General features: G+C 38.3%; 1 protein-coding gene across 2 annotated transcripts in view; it reads right to left on the bottom strand.

The window, feature by feature from the left end:
• Nucleotides 1–15,150, bottom strand: part of LOC149242265 (O-fucosyltransferase 13-like) — a 70,937-nt gene extending 55,787 nt beyond the window's left edge. Inside the window, exons 1-6 of one of the 2 annotated variants that reach the window (XM_089374199.1) lie at nt 14,681–15,147; nt 14,443–14,546; nt 14,143–14,282; nt 13,803–13,912; nt 13,430–13,500; nt 12,628–12,716 (exon numbers count right to left, since the gene is read on the bottom strand). In XM_089374199.1, coding sequence (XP_089230325.1) covers nt 12,628–12,716; nt 13,430–13,500; nt 13,803–13,912; nt 14,143–14,276 — 404 coding nt within the window. In that variant the 5' untranslated portion in view covers nt 14,277–14,282; nt 14,443–14,546; nt 14,681–15,147. Of the gene's footprint in view, nt 1–12,627; nt 12,717–13,429; nt 13,501–13,802; nt 13,913–14,142; nt 14,547–14,680 lie in introns of both variants that reach the window. The other variant, XM_089374200.1, reaches the window with a different exon arrangement.
• Between the last annotated feature and the right edge of the window lie 2,454 nt (nt 15,151–17,604).

Genomic DNA, 17,604 nt, shown 5'->3' with positions numbered 1-17,604 from the left:
TGTCCCCGAGGTTTTGTTCCAGAACCCCCTCCCAGTCAAGCAAACTAGCAGCCCTCACACTAGTAGTTGCACTCAAACAGGCAACCCACTGAAAATCAACACTCAAATTTTCTATGTTGTGGCTATCTCCTCCAGAAACCACCTTGAGGTCCTGCGCTTCGACCCAGACCCAGCAACTGATACTTAGAGACCCCAGCTTCAGCCGCCAGGCCTTCGCAGAGGCCACCTGAGCAAAAAAGAACCTTAAACCATAGAAGCATATCATATCGTTATTCCTTAAATAGAATATGCAGGACTAGGTGATGATGCAGTACTGTGGAGTGGTACTGATGGAGCTGTAATCCCGATGAACCTCCTTAATTTCCCAACAATCCGCCATTATTTCCCAGCTCTTTTCTTGGTCCGTCATTCTCACCCAAACCTTCCTCCCACGAGTGACCAGAGCGTTTCTGAGCAAGGGAATTAAATGCTTCTCTGAATTTCCCATTAACTTGTTATCGCCTGAGATGGTGCGTCGGCCTTTGCAACAGGATCCAGGCCATGGGGGTTGGATACTCACACTTTGTGATCTACCAGGCACAAGTGTAGTACTAGAATGATGAACGCAGACACGTCACAACCACAAACAAAGGAAGCCCTTGCCATGAGGCCCAAGGACAGGTCAGGCCCAGCATGGAACGATGTGACAGGGGCCAAGGTGCAGGGGATTGAAAGAATCGGGGGAGGGGGACATAACGAAGAGGAGAGGAGGAGGGACGAAACAGGTAAAAGGTAAAACAAGAAGAGAGGGGGGAGAATGGCAGAGGATAGGGAAGGGAGGGATAAATAGAGAAAAGGGGAGGGGGAGGAAGGGGATGGGGGGGTCAAAAAGAGAGGGAAAGTGGGGGGGGGAGGAGAACTTATAGGCAGCTAGCCTTTCATATTCCAAATTGCTAATACTTGCTAACTTCTTAGCGAGACCAAGAATGACTTCCTCAACCCAATATTTGAAGCTCATGAATGTGATTAGGGGATGCAAATCGTTCCCTCGACCTCGTTCACAATACTTCTTTCTTCGCTCAACTGGCAGGCCTGGTTTGCCTGCTTATCGGCTTCTTGATTATTCCCTCTTAGGATATGAAAAAAGGACACGAAATCGAAGGAGGGGATCAACCCTTGGGATCTCTTGATAATTTGATTTAGGTTAATGTTTTTTGCTGATGAAATATAGTTCATATGCCTAATGATCAACATGGAGTCCCCTAAGACCTGGATTTTTCTAATGCCCTTCTTTTGAGCCAATGTTAGACTGAGAAACAAACCATAAGCTTTTGCTTGGTTGTTTGTCTTCCTTCCAAGCCCCCAAGCATATCTATCTTCGATGATTCCTTCGGGATTAATGAGAATCCCTCCCCCTCCTGCCACCCCATCTCTCCAAAGATGTTAAGGGATTACATGAAGAGGAGAAATATCATCTAACTCAAGATGAATTGAGGATCATACATGAAGAGACAACCGAAAGATGCAACAGTCCTATAATGGTATAACCAAATGGAACCACTACTGAAACCAAATGGAAACAGAACAATGGTTACAAAAAATAAGCAAAGAAACAATGGGGGCACCAGCACATCTAGGGAGGATTAAACCCACAAATCCGAGCAATGAGGAAGATGTCTCTAATAAACATTAAAAATTGGTTCATTTTTATTGACAAAATGATAAGAGATACATGAGAGGGGGTAAACCACCATTTTTAATAAGAACAGCAAAAACCCCAACAAAAACCTAACTTAATGCTTAAGTCAGTGATAAGAATCATTAGGCCCTCATTATATAAAGTGGCATTTTTACAAATATAACATTATTACAAAAACATGAAAATACACACAATATAGTGATGTACATAGAGTCTAATACCTACCTACTAAAGTCATGTTGGTTAGGTACACAAAAAAAGAGTTGAAGAATAAATCTTCGAGAATGTTAAAGAAGCCCTAAATTAAAATACAAATGAACTCAAATCATATGTGCAAACTAAAATTGAAGGAGGACAAAAGAAATTCATCGTTAGTATCATAGTTCAACTTCAACGGGATAAGGAAGACATAATAAAATGTCACCAGAAAATACTTGAAGAAATTGAGCTTCATCTTGAGGAAGTAAATGTCAAACACGGTCATATTATCTCAAAGCAAGAATAATTGAAGATCAAGCACAAAGGCCATAGCATATCATTGTACCAGAAAAGGAGATGATAAGGGGTGGGGCCCGGGGGTAAGGAGGGCAAACCATCCAAGGCAAAACCTTATCTACAACCTCATTATAAAGATAGTCTACAATGAACTGTATTGGATCATCATATAATTTGTCATCTATTTTGGTACTTTCTAGGTGGGAAAATTGGAGGAATTGGCATTAGATCCCATTTTAATGGTAGGCCCTAGTTCGGAAAATTAAAGTCTGGAACCTTCTAGAGGCATTTTGAGGCATCAATCAATGTGTTTTAAGGTTTCAACATCTAGAAATTGGCCCACACCATTGACATTGATCCACACACTCAAACCTTTCCAATAGTGCGAAAATCACCTCAATCAAAGCTCATATGTGAAAGTTATGCCACCCATAAGTTGACTTACCTTGTTGACTACCATGGTACAAGTGGATGCCACATTAGCCCCCACCTCCCCCCCCCCTCGCCGCTCTCCCAAAGACTCATACATTTGTCTATTTTCGTAAAGATTATAGAATGTCGAAAACCTTATGACAATTAAGGATTGAGGAAGTCAAAACCCTACCCTTATATGTCTATTAACTATGTTAAATGTCAGGATACTAGGAGGCGAAGGGGTTCCATTCTATAGCACTGTATTTTGTTCCATAATTGAGCAAAACATCCGAAAGTGGTATTTTGTGAGCATAACAGAGGAGGAGAAGGATTATGTAGCAATCATTCATGCCACAATGTCAAAAGGTCCATAGTGAGTTCCCATTCCATTGTATGTGCAGTTTTATAACTAAAGAAAACGGACAAGAGAATAGACCTCACCTTCTAGCTAGGTTTTCTCCAATATTGGGTTTCCCATGATTCATTTGTGTGGATGGTGTGTTTATGTGCTTGTTCTTTCCATTTCTTATTTCAATTAATTTCATAATTCAAGAAAAGCCAATAGTTAACTAATTTGGGATCTAAGGAAAATTAATTTGCATACTTTAAGTTGTCAAAATTTTATAAGAGCTTTTGTGATGAACTATTCGAGTGGAATATCCACAACATTTTACAGATTATATTGGTATCAAAGTGAGGTTTCTTTAGACGTATTTGTGGGAAATTGTGGGATCTAGGAATTGGCTTAAGAAAAAAGTAACGAAACCCTAGCCATGGCCCTATTACCGGATTTGTTGTACCAACAAACCCAATAATAGGAAGCAAGATTTATATCCCTTACAAGCACCCACACAACCTTGGGAAAGCATTACAATGGATTTTGTGGGTGGTTTACCAACAACTCAGAAGCGACATGACTATTTATTTGCGGTAATTAATAGGTTTGGCAAGATGTGCATTGTCATGCCCTATAAAAATACTATCAAAGGATAGGAAAAATAAACATGTTCTTTGAACAAGTCTAGGTGCACTTTGGGATACCAAAAAGCATCCTCTTGCACAAGAATACCAGATTTCTCAATGCCTTTTGGACTACACTTTGGGAGAAGATGGACACTAAGTTGAAGAGATATACAACATTCATCTGCAAACAAATGGGTAGACAAAAGTAGTTAACGAGACTTTAATGCAACTTTTGAGTCATTACAATCAAAAGCATCCAAAGACCTAGGATGAAAATCTAATCTATATTTAGCACTCTTATAATAGATTAGTCCACACTACTACTGGTAAGTCCCTTTAGAGACTTGTTTTGGGTATTTGTAGCCTTCACCCTTAGATGTTGTATATGGACAACAGGGAGGAGTGAGGGAAGACATCATTGGAGAAGCATTGAGAGCATAAAAATTTGTTGAAAATATTAAGCAAATCCAATTGCAAGTACAAGAGACATCAACGAAGTCATAAGAAAAGTATAAGGCCATGCATGATAAACATAAAACCAAGAAGTCATTCAAATTGGGATACAAAGTTTGATTATAGTTGAAAAAGGAAAGACTACAAGGTCTTGGTAATAAGATCAAGGTGTTGTGGAATGGCCCTTTTGAGGAGTTGGAGATGGTGGGAGATAACACCTACAAACTTAGTCTATCCCCATATATGCACATTTACTCAATAATGAATATGAAGAATTTGGAACTCTGTGAGCCTTCCATGTTGGATCAAGAGGAGTAGGTCCCAGCTACCATAGAGCACTTGGCACTAGATGCTCAAGCAAAGTTGACAAAAGATATAGCTTTGCAAAAGAAATCCAGAACTACAAGGCAGGGCTAGAATGACCTTTGGCAAAGTGGGATGAAAGGACAACTTCCAGGCAAAGAAAAATGGTACTCGAAGGAGAAGGTAGAGGAAATTTTTCTTCACCTCATTCAGTAAAGCTTTTGTGGACCAAAAGCCTCCCTAAATGGGAAGGTATGATCCAAATTGGTTCATCATATAATTTGTCATGTATCTTGGTACTTTTTGGGTGGAAAAATTGGAGTGATTAGTAGACGGGACCCATTTTTGTGGCAAGTCCCAATTTGGAAAAATGGAATCTCGAACCTTCCATAGCCATTTTGAGGTATCAAACCACGCTTTTTGGAGTTTCATTTCCAGAAATTGTGCCCACACCTTTTTGATTGATCCACACAGCAATATCTTTCCAACAGTACAAAAATCACCTCAATCGCATCTCGCATGCAAAAGTTATGCCCCCTGCAGGTTGACTACCCTTGTTAACCACCATGGTACAAGTGGATGCCACGTCAACTCCCCCACATTACTCACACATGTGGAGTTAGCTACGTGTGGACTTTCAAGAAGATTCTAGAAGATCCAAAACCTTATCATAGTTAAAAGTTGAGGAAGTCAACACCCTACCCCTATATCGTTACCAGGCTATGTTAGCTATTGGGCCACTATGAGGAGAAGGGGTTCCATTCTTAAGCATTGTATCTTGTTCGATAGTTGAGAAATACATCTAAGAGTGGTACTTTGTGAGCATAACAAAGGAGGAAGAGGATCCTTTAGCAATCATTCAAGCCACAAAGTCAAAAGATAATGCCATAGTAATTTAGCATTCCTTTGTATGTGCATTTTTGTAATTGAAGCAAAGAGAGAAGAGGATAGGCCTCACCTTCCAACATATTGGGTTTCCTAAGATAAATAGTGTTCATTTGTGTGGATGGTGTGCTTATGTGTTTGTTCTTTCTATTTCTTACTTAAGCTATTTCATAAATTCAAGCAAAGCTAATAGTTAGTTAATCTAGATCTAAGGAAAATTAATTTGCATAATCTAAGATTTCAAACTTTTATAAGATCTGTTGTGAGGAATTGTCTTCGGTTCTACCAAGTGCCGAGAGGGATCAAATCTTTTTGCATCTTAAGATATTCACATCTCAAGAGATTTGATCCCTCTCGGCACTTGGTAGATCCAAAGTTAAGATGGATCTAGGCTAGTTTAATTCCCCCTTTTAAATAGGCTATATTCCACATGAAAACCATGGGCTATACCATGGGTTCTCATAAACCCGGAGCTCAAAAACCACCTATAACTTGACCAAGTCAAGTTTATCTTAACTACCCAACAAAAATTAATTCAAAAAAATAATAACATAGAATTTTTATTTTAACATAGGGCTATTTTTATTTTTATTTCAAAATTACCTTAACTACCCAAAAAAAATTGATTAAAAAAATAATAGCGTAGAATTTTTATTTTAACATAGGGTTATTTTTATTTTATTTTATTTTGACCAAGTCAAAACATTTACATAACATAACAAGACAGGACAACATCTCTTACATATTTAGGGTTGGCACTACATGGGAAATATCGATTTTGGTTGTGTGGTCCCGCTTCCCGACACCATATATATCACCCCCTTCCATTCATTTTAGCCCCATTCATCTCTTTTCCCATCCGGGTCCACATAAGGTTAGCCTCCGTCTCCCCTTGTCCACACCTTAGGTTGGGCTTGCAACGATGCCCGAAGGTTGATGGAATTAAAAAGAAAATAAAAAGCATAATTTGGCCACTCACAACAGGAAATGTACCACAAAATGCAAAAGATGGCCGGGACATACAAATTTAGCACGTGGGCAAAAGCCAAATATGAGCTCTACCCCTTATCCATGGCCATCACCCTGGTTCCTGTGGGCCCTAGATGAGCCCCTTACATCATTATGGAACCCATGATTGTCCCAACCCCTAATGGCCGATGAACTACCCCACCTTATGGGGGTATCCACTGCTATATATTACACATCATGATCTCATCCCCTAGAGCCCCAAACAGTTATGAAGAAAAATCAATCAAAGGCAAAAGGCATATGAAGAAGGGTGGAAAACAAAGTTCGAGGTAACTCATGTACATCAAGTAAACCTAACCCCCCACTTATTGCTATACTTCACATATTGAATTGTTTTACTTCGTAACTTGAGTTCCTTCTATTGAGTATCAATATCGCTCTATATGCCTTTGGGTAAGGCAATCCAATAAGCAATTTTGAGTATCGTTGTCACTATATTACTTCTAAGTTGACTTTCCTATACATGGGAATCGAGATAAGAAATAACTTTGACCTTCCTAGATTATTTCCCATGCTTCAAATAGACCATTGGGACAAATGGAAGTTGGACTAGAGTCAAGTGCAAATATGCAATGCAATGGCTTGCTTGAGTGATTTCGATGTAGTTGAGCAAAAGAATAGGGAAATCATGGAGATGGCATGTTGTATGCTTCACTTTTAGAAAATGAAGCTTTCCTTCAGGATTGAAGCAATTGTCTATGCAACATTTATCATCAACCAAATACCTACTCTTACTATCTCTAGTATGATTCCTTATGATTGCTTGCATAGGCAAAAGCCTTCTATTTCACAATTTAGAATTTTTGGGTCAAGGGCATGGATCCATTTCCCTTATGGAAGGTGCATTACATCACCTATCCAATATATGCCTTGCTAGAACATGGGTGGGTATCATCATTATGACCCCATCTACCATGTGACTAAGCACCACGAGACTCTCTTTGATTTTGTTCCTCGTGGCCTATTAGGATCTCTTACATTATTTCTTTCCAATGATGTTTCTAGCGATGATTATAACACATCTCCATGGAACATGCCTCTTATTCTTTAGCAAAGTTACTTGTTCATGACTCTAAGTCTTTTGTAGTGGATATTACAACATATTCATCAAGTTTCAATGCAACCTTGGGTACCTTTTTGAGATCTTCTTCTAAATAATGTTTAAAGACCTATGGACCTACTTGTTCAACCAACTCCTCTCTTATTATGGAGGACTCTTCTAGCCTTCCGTTTTTTCAAAAGGATATGCAACCTAGTGAAGACTCTAGCCCTCTTTTGATGAGGAAACCAATGGTGATCCTTCCTCCAATGAGCATTACATTAATAAGCTCTCTCCAAATGTGCAACATAGTAAAGGGCCCTCTCTGTGCAACATAGTAAAGGGCCCTCTCCAAATGTGCAACATTGTGATGGACCCTCTATTGATGGTGACCCCTTTCCTTCCAATGATATCCAATTCAATGATAACAAATTATGCTAGAAGCAATGTTATCAAAACTAGACCGATCATCGAATTGATTGACCCTAAAAACCAAAACCAACCCAAAAAACTAATCGACAAAAAAATACATAGAATATTCAAATTTGAAAGAAAAATTATATTTTCATGGGCATCCATGTGAATCCAAACTATTATACATAAACATGCAAAGCTTCTCATGTATATAGCAAGGGTGCATATAACAAAAATTACACTGAGTGCAAACCATATCTAAACCAAAATACATCAACAAAAAGGCTCTCACTGACTTCGAGCCCAAAATAGGATTAGTAGCGATTTACGGTTAGCTCTAAAGTATTAACAAATGTTCTTTTAAAAAAATTGAGTTTATGCAATCCCTCTCACGGTTTTATGGTTCCATATAGAATCAACTAGTTTGTGCAATTATGGTCAATTTTGTATCAAGTCGATTAGTTTCAATTATCAAGCCAACCTATTTAGTTGCGTATCAAATTGGCTATTTCTAGTTTTGTTCCTTCAACCAAACCAATACAGCCTTGGAACCATTCAGACCAACCGATTTTGTCAGTTCTTATCTGGTTCTAATAATAATGGCTAGAAGTTGCTAATGTTGGATGGTGATGACAATAATCCTAATACTTCATTGTTACCATCATTGCCCAATTGCCACTCTTATTAATGTTGTTGAATTTCTTCCTCATCTTTCTTAGCAATCAAAACCACCCCCATCACAGGCCCTTATTTCATTTAGCCCTCCTCTACTTGACAAATATAGGTTTGCACCATCGAGGACCCTTTTTAGCACAATTAATCCCAATATAAATAACAAAGACTTTCTTCATAAATAGATGCCTTCTAATGACTCCAACTTAGCATTATGGGGAGTGGTATGGTGATCTTTTGCGATAGCCTATGGATGTAATGTCGTAACTATAGCCCCTTCCACAAGGACGATGATTGTGTGAGTAGAGAAGTAAGCACAGTGTCGACTTAAGGACTCACTTTAGATAATTGACCATGCTCTACAGCTGAAGCAACCAAATTTCTAGAAGCCAGGTTGAGGCAACTTGACCAACCAATCTTCTAGAAGCCATGTACTAACTGGTGGCAAAATTTTCCTAAAGGGGCCCGCCTTCTAAGCGCTATTGAATAAATATTTTCAAATAACTTATAAATTATTCTTAAAGTTCTCACTGGTGCCCTATTTCCCCTCCCAAGTCTTCACACTCAATGCCATTTTGCTATATTCTCCCTTACATGGTATATATATATATGAGTAGATTTTGCATATTTTCTCTAATGGTTTGGAAACATGGTTTAAACTTTAGAATCTTGGATTTACATCAATGTACATGAATATATTTATTTTCAATAAAATATTAATATTGTATGTATGCTTTAATAAACCAGTCCACAAACCAAGCTATGGGGAAATTCTAGTTTGATTTCGATCTGACCCTCAACCAATTATGAGTTCAATTCAACTTTTAAAACATTGATCCTCGCTCAAGGAGATTATGCACAATCTTTGTATCTAGTGACATGTTTTGATTTTATTTCAGCTCTAGTTGCCACAACCTTTCATTTGTAGTTATTCAAAGGGCTCAAAGGAGAAACCTTCCAAGCAGGTGCCAAGCAGGCTTCAAGCCAAGATATTAGACAATGGATCATATCCTCACTCTATCAATGGTCATTTAGCAGGTGAGACATCATTCTTCACAAATCTTCTACTACTTTGTAGCCTCACAAAAAACTTTTGACTTAATTCCATGGGAAGCCATGTTTCAAAGGCTCAAAGACATTAGGGTTTCAAAGATTCTTATCATTGTTATCATAGGACTTTATGAGGCAGTCCTTAGTTATCTTCATACAACACATGGATTATCTAATTTCATGAGTACCATCAAGCTGAAGCTAGGGTGTCCCCTCTCACCTGCATTATTCGAGATCTATGCAGATGAGTTGAAGGAATTTTTACATAAGCAATCCATCTAGGTGATAGATGTCTCTTCCATTGTGTCTTAATCTCCATATCTTGTTCACCAATGACATAGCACTCTTGGCCTCAACTCTTGAGGTTTTGTATACACTACAAAGGCAATTGGATGCTCTTGCGAAGTTTTGTGACCTCCGAGAGTTGATAATCGGCCTTGGGTAATCCAAGATGATGACCTTCAACTATTTGAAGAAGTCCCTCTCAAATTTCCACTTTTACTCCAAAGGGTTCAATTTTCAACTTTTTAAAGCCCAGGTTTGGGTTGAGGCAAGCTTTCCAACCTTAAGTGAATAAGGGGTATGGATCTCTTGCTCTTATAGAAAGTCAATGTTTCCAACACCATTTTCAATACATCTCATCCAAATTGGGGCAAGCTTTCCAACCTTGAGTGAATAAGGGGTATGGATCTCTTGCTCTTATAGAGAGTCAATGTTTCCAACACCATTTCAATACATCTCATACAAATTGGACCTCATGCACCCCATTATCAAACTCATAGTTTCATACAATTCAAACGTATTGGGACCAAACTTATTCAAATTAAATTGGGCCCATACCAAGAGAGGGTAAACCCTCTACTCCATTATATCATCAAATGCCAGAGGATGGTCCCCCGCCCCATCATCCAAGCAAAGTTTGTAGAAACCCTTTACTCATCAAGACTATATTCAGACTAGTTGAGTTGCTACATCACCTTCAAAGATTCGATGATAGGGAAAGACCAATACCCATACCTTGACTACCAATATTGGGAGGCCATGACTCATTCTACCCCACGTTTCGAGAGAGCACTGGCTTGGAATTCAAAGGTTTCAAGTTTCCTTCAATTAGCTAGTATATCATAGACTGCCTTCATTCACGTATTCTTTGAATACTCTTGGTCAACACTTGCCTAATAAGCAAGAGATGAATGGGATTGTCAAGGAAGGTATTTACAAGAAATATATCTAGGTCACATGGATCGTCCCCCTTGGATGTTTGAGACCCAAGATGGCCTTTTATGCAAAGCACTTCTGAGAGATGAAAAATGGCCTCATAGCATGGTCCCCTTACATGCTTTGACATGAGAGGCATGGACCTAGGATCCCCTAGGCCAGTTCCGAGTGGGTCCTCACTAGATTCAAGTAGAAGTTAAGCACCAGATACCACATAAGGATAGGTTATGGCAAATCTACCATTTACAAGAGACAAAGGAAAAGGAGCACTTTATTTTCAGACATCCCTATTACTATGAGATACATGGTCAATTCCATTTCCTATTCAGGGAGTTCAATAACCCCCTCTCCACCTTTTTCCTATATCTAAACCAATCATGCTTGGCCATATACTTGGGACTCGGGAGAGGCCTCAAGCTCAAAGCTCACATTCTTTGCAACACTAGAGAAGTTACGGCTGTGTACTGCAAAACTAAAGAATAGCTGGTAGACATCTACATGAAAGCTTTGATCAAGGAGAAACGCTGGAAGTTTAGGGAGATGCTTGGTGTAAGAGAAAATAAAATGGTCATTAAAGGGGTGCTGAAGATTTAATGACCTTTTTAGTTGGGTGCCATATTCTGCTAAAACTAGAACTGAAATAAACTAATATAGGATAATCCACATCCTTAAATTAAACATAAAAATTTGGGATAATTTGATCCAATTTTGAAACAATCTGCACATCATAAACATGTACCTCAGTGCCCCTCTCACCCTTTCCCATCAAGACCAGAAAGCCTTGCCATCCCCTCCCTCCCTCTCATTCAGCACAGGGATCTCAGTCTCTAGCCTTTCTATTGTATCCCTACACTTATACTATTATATTATTTGGTTTAATAGCAAATAACTTATCCAGATACGTAGTTATGCTTCCTTACTTTCACTTTCAGCGTTGTTATAGGAGTTGCTTTCGCAGTGCCACACTTCGTTCACATTAGGTAAACCTTTAGGTCCCATTGACCTACCTTTTGTGGTCATTAATAAAATTATTCAATCTTATCTGATAAAATATAAAATTAAGAGAGTTTACTGTGACAATTCATTCTTTTCTTCCCCCGTGCATATGTGCTTTATACAAACCAACAAAATTGTCAAGAATTTTCAAAAGTACTTAACAACTATGATGGAAACAGATAATGTTTGGACTCTGATGTCTGGGTTTGGCATGCTCCTTTAGGTTAAGCTGTCTTTTCCCCAAGATAATAGGATTTATCCGATGCATCCAGCAACATAATTATGCTAGCAGCCAATTCGCATTTTTCATGGACAAATTTACAAAAGGCTCGACTCTTGCGAGTTTGTACCTAACATCTCCCAGTTCCAGCTACCAAGAGCCCCTAAGAAACAAATCACTTAGCACAGGAGGCCATGATTGAGAGCAAGTTTGTAGCTAACATATCAGCTCCCAGTTCCAGCTACCAAGAGCCCCAAAGAAACAAATCACTGAACACAGAAGGCCATGATTGACCATTCTTTAGTGGCTGATTGGGGATAAAAAAGGGATAAGCTGACGGTGAAATTTGAATAAATTCACTTAGCATATTAGACCAATTGGTCTATCAAACATGTACATTACAAGTTGTCTGTCCTATTTACAACGTATCTGAAATGTCTGTCCTATTTTCATTGATCTGTGTAATAAGAGTCAAGACACCCAAAGTTCTCTAGTTCTGAGTCTATTTATTTTCATAACTTTATTGACTCCAAATTGTGGAAGTAGTTGAATTCTTCTCCCTTATGTGGTTATATATTCAATCCTTTAATAACACATGCTGTTAATTTCAGTTTCCCCTGCTACACAGAATTGACATATTTGTTTCCTAGCAATCTGTTTACGTAACCATAAAAACAAGGGCACCAGTATTTCTTTGCTTGCAAAACTTCAAAGAAGATTCTAAATGTTTTCATTGCATCGTCAAACATTTCCAGAACATTAGTAATATGCCTACTCATATCAGACATTGTACGCTACCTTGTATCATTCCAATATGAAGCCGCTTCAAAGTTTGGCAGGACTAACGTCGCATTGAGTAGACGAGCAACATCTACACCATCGCATAGCTGCAGAGACAACAAGATTGGCAAGGTAAACACTATCAACAAACTCGTTTCTGGGTTTGGGAAACAGAGAAGTCCGAGCTAGATAGTTCATAATATATATGCAAGAAAAAAGAAAAATACTTGTTTGGGTTGGGTGAAATAATTCAAAATGACTGGAGTATATCTTAGTCTTCAGAGTCAATTGGGCATAGCTGAGTAGTTGTGAGGATAACTTGTTACCCTTCCCACCTAGTTTCAAATCTCACTTTGAGACATGTATGCTTTTAGTGGACCGATTGCTGATGAGCAGTAAAGGACCTATTAATGAGTTGTTGACCTGGCTTTGTGCCTTGAAGAATCTAAGGTTTAGCCAGGGTACCATCCTCAGAATGAGGGGAAGTGCCTAGGCAGTTTCCTAGGAATATATTACCTGGAAAATTATATATATAATGGCCTGCAGATGGAGTATGCTTGCTGACTTATGCATAACTAGTTGAGATCTATTCCCTGGAAAATTTTATATATATAGAGAGAGAGAGAGAATGGCCTCCAGATGGAGTATGCTTGTTGACTTGTACTTAATTAGTTGAGATCAAGTAACTGAACCTATCTTAAGAACTTTTTGCTTGGCGCGAGCCAATTTGGATTTTGTGCTTTAATTCAGTATGAGAAGCATTTTTCAAGGAAAAAAATCAACCTCAACTCAGAATTGATCCGTTATTTCAGACACTTACATCTCGTCGCATCTGATTAAGACCTCCATGGCAATCAACTTTGATGTATCCATTGCTTTCCACGGGAGGACCTGCATATTTTCAGTGGCAAGGAATTAATACATACCTTGCTTAGGACCTTTCCTTATGTAAGACTTTTCAGTCAAGACCTTGCCTGCCTTAGCAGAGGTCGGGACCAGGACCTTACCTGAGCGCAGGGCCCAGTACCTTGTCTAATCAAAGCTTGGTATTAGGGCCTTACAGGAGTTCAAGTAAGACCTTTGAGTTAGGATCTTAAAGAATATTATAGATGATTCAGAGGTAGATCTACCTCCACACAATTAAAACTTTATAAACTTCATCTGCAAAAAGAATAAGGCAAATAATCAATTACCTGTTATGGGTTTTGCAGTCCACCATTCGCAAGGCTTCCAGTGCACAAGGCTCTGCACGTTCCATATACTCTTTCGTGGACTGCCTGTTCTGGATATTACAGTCCTGTCTCTGTATTAAACGAAGAAAAAATTATCTGTGCATGTAACATATGTCAACAGTGAATAAAATTAAGGGAGTAAACTCTCTTCTGTAGAAATTTTCTTATCAATTAGGTTGTCCACCTTAACATATTTTTTCAGCACTCTAAGTGCAAAGGCATTGTAATTGACAAAATTCTCCAAAGAAGAATTTTTAATAACGCGAACAGAACAATAAACACAATAGCAGAATTGACATACATAGGAGGAAAAGTCCCAAGGTACTCATGCTGCTGCGCGGGAGGCCTTAGACTCATGTGAATTACAAGCAAACATACAAAGACTGCTGCTGCTGCTATAAACCCACCACTTCCCGGTTGCTTGAAAGCCGCCATTGAAAGCTGCCAATACAAAGATCTTCAAACCAATTGATGAAATTTTCTGGCAGAAGCTTTCAAAATACTTGTACCCAAATGATAATTTCTCCAAAAATTGACAAAGTACTTGGACCCACTTTAGAATTTTTATGAAAATTCCAAGATACTTAAAAGTTAGACCCACTTGAGAATTTTCGGAGACTTTCGCAAAGTTGTAAACCTATTTGACGATTAAGCTCTGCTTAATGGGAATTAGCTTAGATCTGAAGGTCCCAACAATGAACACAACTGCCATTGCCAAACAGGAAACCAACAAAAGAACAGTGTTAGATGCAAAGTTCAGGACAACGCAGGAGTCTTGAAATATGAATACAATATGAACAATCACTTGCAGGGACTAGAGATAAAACGGGGACAATTACCTTGAAATTCAAGTTTCTGCAGGGAACAGACTCCAGGCAAACATTAAAAGCATGTATGCCAAATCTTGAAATTATAAGTCTGTTGATTGCCTTCAGTGACATATGCATTTTCTGTGAAAACTGATGGCATGCAGAGCTTGTGTGGGCATAACAGTCCACCAGATTCGTGTGACCGTCTATGCATCGAGAAGTATTCAACACAAAACGATCTGATAGGAGTGGCATTCTTCGGAGATCCCTTTGATCTGGGTTGTTAATTCTGTTGCTTACACATTGATTATGTGAGCAAAAGACATCAGATCGTCTACATCAGTTGTGCTCTGTACGCCCTCGAGTCCACAAACCTCATCGCACATAAAATATTGAGCAGGTAAAACCTTTCGTAGGTTTTTTCATATTTAAAATGTTTTCATGAGCAGCTGAGATTGCTCTCGACACTTTCAAGATCCCCCAATGAGTTTGTACCTGTTCTAACAATAATTTACGGGTACATTCGGATTATGTGTAAGTTTTGAGTAATCATACCGAAAGAGACATGGTTTTAATGTTATTTAAAATATAAGTACAATTTTAATTATGGTTGAATAATTGTTTATAATTTTTTTGGATTTATTTACTTTAATAAATTAGAAAAATGTAAAGATTTAATGTTTTTTCAGTGAGATGCTAAATTATTCTTTTGGCCTGTAGGTGTATCGGTTGTTTTAAAGAAAATGCAGTTTGGATCTAGCTACCAATAATCAAGCATAATTATATGTTTTGTTTTATGAAGTGAATTCTTGAATCACCCTAAAGACTTACTCTCTACTTATTATTGGTGACTCAAAGAACGCAATTCAGCACTTAAGAGTAGGCTTCATCTCTTTAAAACTCAAGCTAAGCCCAATCTTTGAGTGGGTTTAGTCAAGGCTCTCCTCTCTCTCGAATATGGACTATTACAACAAAATCTAGCACCTAGTGCAAAACCTCACTAAATGACCTAGACAATGTGCAACACACATGACTGTTACCATTGTCACCTTAGCAACCACACCCCTCTCTTTAGTGAAGGATACAATCCAACATAAGGAAGGCTTCCCTAGTAAGGCTTAGGGATCAAGTAACCTAAGGAGTGTTATATGCCCCTTTAGAATATCTTTTAGCCGCTACAACACCACCCAAAATTTTTAACCTAAATACCCAAATCTTAGGCCCCCCTCTACTTTTCAAGGTTTCAATGGTTATGCCTATGACTTGGATTGGTTAAATCTTTAGATGACCTAGCTATCATTGAGACTATGGTTGCTCGTGTTTTCACAAGGTAAGTTGTTTATGCCCGACTTGCCCCATCTTGGGTCTCATTCTTTTGAATGTGTCATGTTTTGTAGAGGTATTGCTTCATTCACATGCTTTAATTCACAGTCATAGTAGTTGCATTATCATGTTAGAAAGTTGCATCGCGTATCCATGTCATTTTTAATCATTAAGTTTATTTGTATGATGTTCATACATCAAGCTTGAATCTTCAAAGAATTCATGTTTAACATTGAACGCATTTTCAAGAAAAGGCATTTAAACTTCTTTATCTCTTGTATTTCCATGAGCATTTCAAAGGTTCTTTTAGAGTTCTTACAAAATCGATCTTGTTGAAGCTACCTCACTCAACTAGCTGATTCTTGCAATCTCTCCTCTATTGTTCATTCAAAGCTTTAGCACTTAAGTTTGTAAAACCACATCCTATGTCGCATAATCTTACTAATTCATATTATGTTTGGGCATGCAGGGTAGCCTTTCAAAAATTTTATATGTGCAATAAGCTTCACCTTTTAACAAGATATTAGAAGGATGGTGTCATATGGCACAGTCATACCAAGGCCTAGCAAACTTTTGAGATGGCTATGGAATGCTTACAAAGAGCTTTTTCCATTGGGAATAGGTTTATTAATACATTTCGTTTGCTTTATTTGCTTAAACATGGATTGGGAGACCATAAGGGTGTTACTGGAGAGCTCTCCCTCGCTTAGAGTTTGATAAGTTAAGTTTAGAATGTTTATATTTGAGAGCATTGTCTCACCATATAATTAGAGAATATGCTAATACGATGAAAGACTGTGATGTTTTTGTTAATATGGTTTAACTCACAAGAAAAATTGCATTTCAATGCTTGGCCTTTTACTAGTGGAAACATGCTCTATATTTTTCTTTAAGGGCTAATGTGAAGTTCGAAAGGTTTAATCTTGGTAACGATATCCATCTAATGATCAAAGAGGCACTTATTTAGGTGAATCCTGGAGATGGATAAGTTGACATCACATGGTGACATTGTAACAGCCTCGGGTTAAAAGTTCATGTAATAAAGTTAATAAAGGCAAAATAAGACCAAGGTCAAGGGACACTTATTCCAAGATGAATGTTGGGAAAAATATCCTAGTGGGCATCACTTGTTGTGTATTATGGCTAAGGGGAAATTAGCAAAGGCAATGCAAAGGCTTTGAAAAGGAAAAATTGTATTATTAGTATTTTATTTATAAAAATAAAGGAAAATAGGAGAAAAGGGAGGTGAAAGGTCATAGGTTGCATGTGAGGAGGAAATTGATGGAAAATTAAGGGAAAATGAAGAAATTAGAGGCATTAATAATAAAAAGACATCAGAGCATCAGTTTGTAGCTTTTGGTCCGTTCATTTTCAGAGTTGGTTTCAAAGAGGAGAAGAGCACCAAGAGGAGAAGGAAAAACAAACAAGCAAAGGAAGGACAAGGAAAGCAAGGATCAAGCAAGGAAATGTTGGATCAAGCAGCTTCAGCAGGAATACTTACAGGTAACAGGGTGCGTGTATGATTTCGTGGTCGGTTTTGGCATGCATGGTATGTGCATGTGTGTATTTGGTTTCATTATTGTCGGTGGCATGGATTTTGTCGGGTTTTGACAGTGGTTTTTAGCCTTGCC

The sequence above is a fragment of the Pinus tabuliformis genome, chromosome 8, assembly GCF_031772625.1.
Source record: "Pinus tabuliformis cultivar Carrire ecotype Pingquan chromosome 8, CPIR1, whole genome shotgun sequence".
NCBI lineage: Eukaryota > Viridiplantae > Streptophyta > Pinopsida > Pinales > Pinaceae > Pinus > Pinus tabuliformis.
Note: the sequence above shows the minus strand (reverse complement) of the source record. Positions and strands in the feature narration are given on the sequence as shown.